Raw genomic sequence first — 12,138 nt, 5'->3', positions numbered from 1 at the left:
ACAAACCAATTAATTATGTACTGAACGAGAGTACAATGTGGCAGGAAGAGAACTGTCCCTGATTCTCAAACACAAAAATCACCCGTCATTGGGTCTCTGGGTTATTAAGCACAGTTTTCCAGACTATCATAGGAAAACTAAAAATAAATAAAAAAAATAAGAAAACATTTAGACTTATTGCTATACTTACTGTATTATTAGTACACTCACCACTCCCCTCTAGAAAGTTTGACCCCCCCCCCACTCTGGCAAACTAGAAATTACAGCAAGTGTAGTTTACCTCTAGATAGCAGGTTAAAGTAAGAACTAAACAGTGGTAAATGAACATGCAAAAAATGGTTGACAGTAATATTAGTTTTTCTAAGCAGGTGTAACAGGCAGTGTCCCATGATGCACTGTCATTACCGACACTGCAAATTTCTGCATGCAAGGTTTTAGGATATGAGCTAAAGAAATCCAACCATCTAGTGGAATCGATCTTTTTAATGATGTATAAGAAGCTCTCTTGGGAGGGTCGCCAGTTCATTCCCACTGTCCCACTGCAGCAATGGTGTGACGGATGAACACGTTTTAAAACGTCAACAGGATATGATGATAGAAACTGAAAATTATACACAAGTGAATCTAAACAAGAAGATGAATACATTAGTTAAAATAACTGTGAAAGTTCGTACCCATATCAAGTTGCACAAAACACAAGCGAGCAGGAGCACATATTTTCATCATTACCTGTACCTGTCCCGAGATCCAGTTTACATTTTTTGACACTTAAGTTGCTCCATTCAAATATATCTAGTAAAAAACCTGGAATACCAACTGTAAAGTGTACCACAACAAAACCCTAATGTAATCACATGCATATCGATTATCATGAATTGTGTACCAGTTCAAATAGACTTTGTTATTGGTTTAAGAAGTATGTATAATTATACTGTAATGTGTGGCTGGGATAAGTTTGTTGGTGGGCTTAGCAAAGTCAAAACTATGCACAAAAGTCTTTTTTTCTCCCAAATTAATAAAATAAATAAATAAATAAATAAATAAATAAATAAATAAATATGTTATTTTGTTGAATTAAAATTGTGTTCTAACATGTGACTTTTGGAGGACTTGTGTAGACAAATAAATAAAAGATATAAAACACTGGTCTTCATAGAATGTTTTATAAAGCAGCATTTTTAAGCTTGGATTTTTTCCTAAAGACTTAAATATGATGCATCTTTTTTTGTCATCGCCGTATAGTTCTGCACTGACCCCCTCAGCCTTATTTTCTGACTGATCACAGTGATGGTTTATTGCAGTCGTCCAAAGCTCTTATCTTTTCCCAGCAATACTCATTTCCTTCCAAAGATTTAAATGCAAATGTGAAATTTAATGATAAATGCATTATCTGATAGCACTGATAACACTGATTCACTGTCAGTATAAAATACACTCCCTGGGGGGCTTCCAACACAACTTGCCCAAATCTGCTTTCTAAATGAATATACCTGCAATATATTCTTGAGGTCATGTGCACTTAAGGAATCATATTTTGTGTGTTCAGCAATGGAACAGTTGACGCTGAACAGTAATTGCTGTGTTACTATCACCACAGATGCTTTATCCATCTCTTTGAGGAAGTGACTATTAAGTAGAAAATATAAGATAAAACTTTATTTTTAAACCCTTTGAAGAAAAAAAATCTGCATGTTAAAATGAGTTTCTTCAGGAAGAAACGATAAATACAACTTTATTTTAAGCTCTCTCTGTTGGGTCCACAGAATATGTTCAAGCTGATATGCTGTGTGGTGCAATTCTCAGTAAAATAATTTAACCTTGGACCCATTTGGATAATTAAATATTTCCTTTACAGCAATGAGTGCATTTTAGTGTCTGTTCTGTCTTCCAGTTATGGTTTATGGCTTTGAGATGAAGTAGTCTATTCTGCAAAGAGAGGCACGCACTAGAAAGTGAAGGTGTTTGATTTGGAAACTGGAGACAGTTTAGGCTGGGAATCCCAAGAGGAGCTCTGCAACGGCCTTGGTGCTCCCGCATATTTGGGAGGCAAAATCATTAAGGACTGTGTCTCCCTCACCGCACTCCAGTGGCCCCTACTGGCCAGGCACTTAGAGAACTGAGAAACAAAAAATGTGAAAGTGCTTAAAAGACTTGACATGTTTCTTAGTTGTTTCTAGATTTGTATAATTAAAAAATGGGAGTTAATTAAAGACTGGAGTGAATGCTTTGAAAGTCATGACTGAATGTTTAATCTTATTGATGAACCTCTGGAATGAGTGCCCTAGACTGTTTCTGCTTATTACCTTAATACCTTATTAATACCTTATTCTGTCAAATTTAAGACGCAGACCAAATTTCCCACCCTCAAATTGAGAAAAAAATAAATAATAAAATAAAGATGCATTTACAAAGATGCATTTACTCATAAGAAAATGATGTATGGAGGCAGTTTGTAGCCGTCTGCTGTCACTCAGAGCATTATAGTTATGAGCTGCTTCTCATTTCCAGTTGTGATTACTCACACGTTTTTTTTTTTTCCTTTTTGTGAACTGTGATATTGCTTGGCAAGTAGAAAAATACAGGGGTCTGATTAGAACTGAGCCTAATAACGAAACGCTGAAATTATAAAAGCTTCTCTTCGAGAATCGTATTTTTTCTTCATCAGTATTTTATTGTTGCTTTTTGTTATTATATGTACATAAAAATACATAGAATGTTGTTTCCCACAGTTTGGGAACCCATGGTCTTGGACATTAAAGGAGATAAAACTTACAAAAAGTCAAGCAGACAAATATGTTGGTCTTCGTCAGTGTGTGCCCCCCATGTTGATCTTTTTCTTTAAAATCATGCTTCCAGACTCTGCAGATTACACTTTTGAAGCTCCCAGATTGTCAAGGATATCTGAAGATGCCCTATTATTATTGAGACAGTTCTGTATTCCCAAGATCCCTGATGTATTAATTTAAAACATGTCATAATAGGTTCCTGACAAGGGATTGTAGGTAGCTGACTAATGGGCTAAATGGTCATGAGTAGCTTGGGAGCAGAATGATTTCACCAGAAATCTGATAGTCTCTGATATCAATTGAAGTGACAGAGCAAAGTAAAGTCAACAACCTACTTTATCTGTTTAAATAAAGTTGTTTGTCAGGTGTCAACTTCTATCTATATTGTGTAAAAAGTCATATCCATATAACTTCAATTGGAAATGTATACATACATGTTCATGCACTTGAATTGAAGAATGGTCTAAGTGGATTGAGGAACGAGACCACTGGCCGATTCTTTTAATCAGTGTATTCAAAGTACATGAATAATATTTATCTGTTTAGTTTGGAACTTAGGTTATTTAACCAAAGTTAAAGGTTATTTCACTAAAGGCATACTCCATTGAATTGAGGTATTCTTAAAAATTACAAAAAATAAAATAAACAAAATGCAATGACTACTGTAGCTGCTTTGCAATGGTACATTGAATTGATAAGAGCTAAATATCAACACATATTTATAATAGCAACCCTGCAATACTCATTTTAGTGGCTTTAGTTTCCATCAGTTTCCATATTTTTAAAAAGATGTTACCTATATAACTGAATAATCTGCCACACCCAACCAGGCAAGTGAGTGACACTATATTCATATAGTTATACAGAAATAATTATGTGCACCATTCCTGAGGGGTAAAAAAAAAAAAAAAAAAAAACTCTTCTAATATTCCATTAATTATAGGTCCTACCTGGGCCATCCCAATCCTCAGTATCCAAAGTGGGCTGCACAGTTTTCTCAGACTGCCCATCGCCATCTGACTCCATTGCTCCCTGACTGCAGTCTTCATCACCTGGAAAAAAAGAAAGCGGTATTCAAGATCCAGACTTTCAAACTCATGGTCAGCCAGTAAATGTCCAACAAGGATAATGCAGGTTGGTTAAAATACAGGTTGGTTTGTTTGTTTAACCAGGAGATTTACCCGTTGAGAACAAGGCCTCGTTTACATGGAGGACCTGTTTAAACAAATTAAAATGTTGAACAACTGTATATGAATCAGCAGCCACAAATGTTCAGTCTCTTTGGTTATTTCAGGTTTCACTATGTAATTCATTTAATAGTCACTGGGACATGTGTCTTAGAAACAAGAATACAACACCTCTGTAATATCTTCTTCAAAGGGTTTACACTCAGCTTTGTTTTAACAACATCTGATTTACAAATCTATACAGCAACAGGATAATCTTTTGTCAATTACTATAGTGACCCATGACACCAAAAAAATGTAAACTAAAAAAAGGGTCATATGGCCCAATTCAATTCCCTTTAAACAGGGAAAAGGCATTGAAGGAAAATGTAAATCCATGCAATACACATATTTATTTTGACACATTATCCATAATAAATCAAAATTAAAATGTATCCAGATCTGTTCTGAGTATTGCATGCATTTATAGTTCTCTACAGTGCCTAAAATTAATTGAATTATGACCTTAGCTTTATGCAAACCATTTATATAATGTGTTTAATATTGATAAAACTGTGCTGATGACCGGAAACAAACTTATAAAACTTTGAACGTAACATTGACATCAGCTTGTGCCTAACAGAATGTACCATTATGCAACAAAAGGGGATAATTGTTAATAACACTACAGTATATTAATGCACTTTTTAATTATAACATTATTTGTAATAAATAAATAATTGCAGGATTTCTACCAATGTACTTTTTTTCTGTAGAAGTTCTTGATTTATTTTCTTCCCCCTGAACCATACCTCTCCCTCTTACCTTTACAGTGCGGTTTATGCTGCATATCAGACAGTGTGCAACTGAATTCAGTAATTATGGAGCGGTTTCTCAAATGTCTGAGTAATGACACTGAACATAATGAAAACAGTAGTAAAAAAAAAAAAAAACTCCCTCACTAAAGATATAAAAAACTAAACTTCAGAAATATGACACTGAGTATTACTTTTATTCATTTTCTTTCATTCTTTCAACGTGTTGTTTGCAATGAAAGTAAGGTACTCCATTTCTATGGATTCTTTGGGTGGGGGCTCTCAGTCAGGATGCCTAATGTCATGGTGGGCCTTCAGCCAAGAAGGTTTGAGAACCCCTCGCTATCATGCTAGAAAATGAAAGGAAGTCTGAGGCATTGTCCTATTTAAAGAATTAGAGGTCACAATGACCCAAGCATGCCTTTTTAAACTTACTCCACAGAACCTTATTTGAGCAACACAATTTTAAAGTACACATATAACCATTTCTCTCCTTCTCTGTATAATTTTGGTTTATACATTCTGTAAATAATATTGTTTTGGTGTTTTGATGGTGGTTGGCAGGGATGGGGTTAATTTCCTATCCCTGCCAAAAACATGTGAGAATGTGGCTGGAGCCTTATTGAATAATTGATGTAATTAGGCTCCAGCCACATGGGATAAAAAGGGGGAGAAATTGTTTGTTTGGTGGTGGTGTAAAGTAAAATAAAATATTTTATTATTTATTTGTGTGTGTATCTATAGTTCAGTGAAGCCTCTGAACAGCTTTGTATTTTGTTTAAATGTTTGTTTGTGCCTTTTTGTTTTGTATTTTTGTTTACTAAAGTGTGCACCAGTGCTTAAACTGCACTTTCCTTCTCTCGGAGTCTCTGTTTATTTATTTATTAGTTTGTTTATTTAACAGACACCTTTATCCAAGGCAACTTACAGAGACTAGGGTGTGTGAACTATGCATCAGCTGCAGAGTCACTTACAACTACATCTCACCAGAAAGATGGAGCACAAGGAGGTTAAGTGACTTGCTCAGGGTCACACAATGAGTCAGTGGCTGAGGTGGGATTTGAACCGGGGACCACCTGGTTACAAGCCCTTTTCTTTAACCACTGGACCACACAGCCTCTGTCCCTGCTGATACCATCTGGGCCTGCTCGGCTACCTTGTCGCAATGTTAAAAAAACAAAAAACAAAAATGTAACTCCACTGAGATACAACCTGCTGCAAATTGGAGGGAAAAAAAACAAAACAAGACAATATACTAGAGAGTGTCAGGTGGGAATAAATGTGTGTTTGTTTTTTTTTACAAGAAAAAAGATGCCTAGATTAATATCAAATCCAACCTTTACAGGTAATATGGGTACGTTTATCAGTATAAAAATGTTAAATACAACAGTGTATTTGTGTATTTCAGCATTGATCCTTCACTTGAGTGACCCAAGACCTCAGGAGATGGCCTAGAGGAGAGATAATGTCCATCCAAGGGGGGTGGAAGGGGGGCTGATTTGATGTAAAACAAATCCGCGAGCTGCTACTATCAGCCCTATCAATGTTCTATCAGCGTCTGTTCTCCAGCCAAATCTGAATAGAACATGGAGCTACGCATTCAGGTCAATAAGCTTATAGGCGGTTTACACAAGCAACTCCTCCAGCAAGGTAGAAACAAAGTCATATTGGCGTTTTCTTCCTTTTAGCATGGTCTCCACCTTAAATGTCATTATAATAGATTTGAATTTAAGGACCTCAGTGGCCTAATCCTAACAAACAAGTAAGCAGTAATTTATTGAGATTTGGCACTCTGTGAAGGAGAAGATGACATAGCTACGGTGTTTTTACTGGACTCGTACTTTCCTGAGGAAACAAATACAAAAAGCACCTTCCCTTTTTAAGTGATGGTGGCGGTCTGTGTGTGTTGATCAAATGCCACTGACAGCTAGGGTTTGAGTCTGGCTTTGGTAACTGAAATTAATTTGTAGCCTCCTTTGCCTTCTAGGGTTTGAGTCTGGCTTTGGTAACTGAAATTAATTTGTAGCCTCCTTTGCCTTCAGTAGTAAACTGTCCTTATTTTAAAATCTCCAAAATATTCAAAACAGTTAGTACTGGTTTGGACCTTCAAGGAGGCTACTTCTCCATTAGCCTCTATGAAGGTGATCCCTCCAGGGCACGCATTTGCAAGGCCAGTCTGGGTAATCTTCCTACTGGACAAAGGGTAATCTAATTCATACTTGTAGCAAGTTGGTTTGGCTGGGCTAGACTGTCATATTTAACAAACATTAGCGATTCATTTCCTCTACTGAGTTAATTTGAGCTAAAGAGTTGTCTCATTTTATCTTATCGCCTCCCAAATTAGCATTTTCCATATTCTCAGCTATAACATTGTATTAATTCCACCATTATCATTCTAAACACAGAAGGCTACTGAGTAATAAGGTATAGAACTCACTTTCAAGGTAACATTGATTACTGTTGTATTGCATTAAGGATGCTGTACAGCAATTCTCCCTCATGCAGTCTTTAGCTTCATCATTTGCCCTCTCTTCTATGCTCCAACCCCATTTGAGGGATAATTACTGTGTAACCTTAAATATTGAAAACTATTATGTTAGTGGTAGTCTATCCAATAATTCATCAATGCCCAACATCCTGGGCCCTTTTAGTTCTAATTTAATGGAAAATGATTTCAAGAAATGCTGAGCAAATCCACTTAAAATACAACTAGATAGTACCATGTTTCAAATAACCCATATGAATGTCCATATGTGCCTCAAATATGTATATGATAAAATATGACATATATATGTAATATACATACAGTGTATACTGGTGCACTGGTTTAATAGCACATACCTCATTCAAACCTTTATATTTGCATGAGTTGAAATACATGACTAATGTACAAAGTTTATATACTGTACATGCAACATATTGCTTTTCAAAATTTCAGTTTTCAAATTTGAAGTTTTAATAAATTAGTTTCTGAAATGATTCTCCTGACCCCCAGACTGCAGTGCACTAAGGCCTATGCTAAGAAAAAGAGAGGGTGCAGAAACGTCCGAAGCCAGCCATTGCTGGGGCTTTAGATATTTTAATTGTACTGTAATTGGAAACACTTAAAAAAACGTATCAAACAAGAAACAATCTAGTTACAGGAAGGAGCAGTTAAGGAGTGTTTTGAAGTTCTGGAGGATGATCGTTTTGAGTAGTTTCTTGCTATATTCATCCTGTTTAAATTATTTTGTTCCTCTCTGGAAATGTGCCTTTGCCATTGAACTTGCTTCAAAATAGGGCCCCCTGACCTTTGGGCCTTTAAACCGCTTTACTACTGCACCGCACTCTGATCAAAGTTAATAAGAACTTCATATGTTTATGAAAATTGGTGGACCTCTTTGTATTTCTGTAGCTTTTTAATACCTATTATAGGCTGAAACTTTAATGGAGGTTTTAGGCCTTCCTTAGAAAACCATTTTTGTGAGTGACTAAAACACAGATACACGGCTAAGCTGAAACAAGAGTGCCACTCGTCTGCTCACTGGAAAAACCTTACACAAGAGAACTATTCTTGAAGCCACTGGAAAAGATAAAGGCTACGAAATGAGAGACTGTGTTCAACTATGTTCAACTCAAGAATTATTAATTATGCTATTTCCTGAGAATTGAGAGGGTTTAGTTAATCACTGGTCCTTTCTATTGACAAAGAATAACATACTCATCTGAGATACATAAACCGTTTAATACATTCAGGATTGTGATTCCTTTAATTCATACTGCTTATGCATAGATGAGGGAAATTTAAACCACTCGGACTTATGCTAAAACGAGTTAGAACAAGCTGAATCTCTAATTGAAGAACGATTCAAGGCATAATATAATACCTGATCCTGACCATAACATCCAACATTAACTCAAGAAAGTGTTCTTACATATTCATAATCTCTCATCTTTAAGCCGAACAGTACTGTGTTTTCAGTCTTATATTTTTACATGAATGGGCAAAGCTTTGGGACAGATTTAGCAGGTTCCCAGATCACTAAATCAGGTCAGTCTTCCTACCTATATCTTACTTGTCTGTGAGGCTGCCCTAATCAAGAGCATGTTACAAGAAAGGGAAGAAACCAGGCGACGTTGTCTGTTTTTGCAAAATAATTAGCCAGTAGATTAAACAATGCCTCTTGTCAGGTAAGAATAAGATAAGAAGATAATGTATAAATAAATGTGCAGTTAACAGTTAGCATATGTTGGATATCAGTAGAGGCTCCTGACTTTAATAAGTGGGGAGGCTAAACAACAAAACCTGCTTTTTATATTTATATATATATATATATATATGTGTGTGTGTGTGTGTGTGTACTTTTTATTATACGTAATAAAATGCTGCATGGTTCAAAAGGTACTTTTTAATAAGAAATGTAATACAGTAATATAGTATATGTTGCACATAAGGCAACAACTGAATATAACAAAAACATTCTGGAGTGTTGTCATTTGTAGAATTTTTTTTTTTTTTTTTACAGCCCGTAGAAGATGAAGTTGTTGATTTGAGAAATCAAACTGCAAATACTCTCAGTCAACCATTTTGTTTTTTTGTACCATGAGCAATTAAAAAGGCAATTTTGTTTTGGTTCTCCCTGTAGAAAAAAGGTCAAATTTAGCGGCTTTGGACGACCTTTCTTGCTATTTTTTATTTTTATTTTTTTCCCCAATTGAAAGAGAGGAAAGTGGAGTATGAATTAAAAAAAAAAAAACTACAACGTTATCAAAAATATACTATGTGCGTGTATACGGAAATCCAAACTTAAGGGAGTAGCCACACGTGACCTGTAACCTGCCTGTCAACAGACATGTCAAGATTATGCATGGGAGGGGCTAGCTGCAAGCTTTCATTGTGTAGCCAATACAGTACAGTAAAACTTGACAGATAGAGGGTGATTGCAGATGGAATACACACCCATTTTGAGACTACATGTTAGCCAATAGCAATACAGTAGACCTTGGAAACCATGACGTAAGTAAGCTTTTTTTACTTTTACAAAATGACACGTAAGTTTAGCCTCCGTAGCCTCTTATGACGAGCCGCCACAGTTGGCTATCTATATCATAGACACACAATATCTGTATACATTTAGAAACATCTAGTATTTACAAAAAGGACCAACGAAACTACCCCCTCAGAAAATTCCACAGGTTTATTTTTTTACGAAACTTGAAGCTTATGCAGCTGACTCTGTATTACACATACAGATATATTTCTAAATTAATTTTGTTTCTACATTGAGATAATACTGTCAATAACAAAGCACTTCAGTAATACAATTCATGTCGTTTTTTACATTTTATAGGACCAGCCCTTTATAAAAGCACAACTTGCACAGTCTCGACCGAAATGAGCTCAGCATTGGAGATGGTGAAACAAACACAGTGTCAGGTAAATGTAGCTGAGAAAGCAGTTAAACCGTTCCGTATGCATTCAGACCACCAGGGCTACCCAAGGCACAAACAGCTGCTCTTGTTAAAAGAAAGGTGAACGTTTTCCCAAAGGACATAACATTAAAAAATAAAATGAATTGTTAACTACACTAGGCTACTGTTTTTGTAAACCCAAACTTAATGTTTGAGCATTCAAAAAATATCCTCTGTTTTTCAAGGCTGTACATAGTCGTGGTAGTATCATTGATTCAGTATGGCCTTGTGGTCGGTCCTCAGGACCAGAACCTAGATCTAAAAAGTCCTTAAAAGGGAAATCTCTAAGGAACACCAGGTATGTTTGATGTGGTGCCAGAAGCTCAACAGGGAGTACCCTGCCATTTGGGCCAGAGCCCAATCAGTACACCTGCAAGGTTTTTGGAGGTACTACGCTGTTGAAAATGCAATCAGACATCAAACTGTGGCTCCTGAATACATTGGCAACATAAAACACCAAGCTGCACAATTTCAATACAGAGCTGGAGTATTCTAGCTAAATTCCAATATAAGTAAAACAATTAAAAATAAAACAGTTTAATTATCTATTGATTTGAATACCACTCACGGAAATACATAGATAGCAAGTCACGACACTGAGATAATACTCCTGAAATCTACCTTTGTTGCAGAAATATTCCATGTCTTCACAGCTTAAGTTCTCTGGTTCAAAGTCTGTGGAAAAGTTCTCCACTGAGAATTCTTCTTTCGTGATGATGTAATTTTCCTCAGACAGGCACTCTTCTTCTTCATCCTCCAAGGCATCTTCTAATGTCCCTAGAACAACACAAATGGCAAAGTTCTATACACACATCCTTTTACTGAATTATTCAACATGTTATTGTTTTAAGCTTTGCTTGACTATACTATGGTAAAGGAGAAATAGGACATGCATTATTTGGACATACATTTTCAAAAGCAAAAATGGTAACACTTTATCTTAAGAGCCATCAACGGCCTGTATGAAATATGTCACAAATACAGTATGTTCAGTAACAGACAGCACAATTGTCAAAAGGACATATTTTACTATTAAAAAAGACAGTATATGCAGGTAATTTAATTGATAAATTCATTTGAACACTTTATCAATAGTTTTGACATATGGTGATACAAGGCCATAGCCAACCATGAAAAATCTACCGGGGGCAAACCCCCAAACCCCTACCTGAAATGATGTAATAATATTCACAACCCGAGTCCTCTAAACTACTGTTAGAATTGTCAAAATGTGCAATAACTGGGTCCGCTAAACTGCAGTTTACAAGCCGCTTCCACTAGCGGTTTAGAATTTGAATATTAATAACCCTGCCAAAAAAGTACCATAGTGTACTGTTGTAGTACTATGGTATACTGTAGTAGTAATAAAGCAATTTTTAGCAGGGAAGCTGGGTTCGCTAAACTGCGGGCTACCAAGTGAATGTTTATTCCTGATTATTAGGCTGATATATACCGTACAACTTTTTAATCAACATTATTACTTTGCCTCACCTTGTAAAAAAGTCGCTAATAATCCTTGGTTGTTTCAAGCCATTCTAATACATTTAACTAACAGCTATGGTGTATGAACTGATCCGTATGATGTTGCTGTAGTCTGCAATGACAGTAAAAGGTTTTGAAGAGCACAGAGGCTATAGATATCAATGGGACTTGGGAATTAATGCATGCACATAACGAGGGATGAAATGCATTTTATTTTGCAGCAAAACAACTAAACAACGTATAAAAGAGCTTAAATAAATAATTACTAGTATGATTTTAACCGAGGTCCATGCCTCAGGTGCTTCATAGCTGGCTACCGCCTTGGTGATAGTTTTCCAACAGGCTTAGTCAGACAGACACATGTGCAACAAAAAGATACACTACCCTCTAACAAAAATATATTTGTATTAAAGAATACCTGAAAATAAACCCACCTGT

The 12,138-nt window shown here is 35.9% G+C and overlaps 1 protein-coding gene across 2 annotated transcripts in view; it reads right to left on the bottom strand.

The window, feature by feature from the left end:
* Window positions 1–12,138, bottom strand: part of LOC117435555 (zinc finger protein ZFPM2-like) — a 148,406-nt gene that overhangs the window by 92,406 nt on the left and 43,862 nt on the right. For both annotated transcript variants that reach the window (XM_059012689.1, XM_034058840.3), the window contains 2 exons: window positions 10,840–10,995; window positions 3,737–3,838 (listed from right to left, as the gene is read on the bottom strand). In XM_059012689.1, the coding sequence (XP_058868672.1) occupies window positions 3,737–3,838; window positions 10,840–10,995 (258 nt within the window). The remainder of the gene's footprint in view (window positions 1–3,736; window positions 3,839–10,839; window positions 10,996–12,138) is intronic.

Source organism: Acipenser ruthenus, chromosome 3 (assembly GCF_902713425.1).
Source record: "Acipenser ruthenus chromosome 3, fAciRut3.2 maternal haplotype, whole genome shotgun sequence".
NCBI classification, from domain to species: Eukaryota; Metazoa; Chordata; class Actinopteri; order Acipenseriformes; family Acipenseridae; genus Acipenser; species Acipenser ruthenus.
Note: the sequence above shows the minus strand (reverse complement) of the source record. Positions and strands in the feature narration are given on the sequence as shown.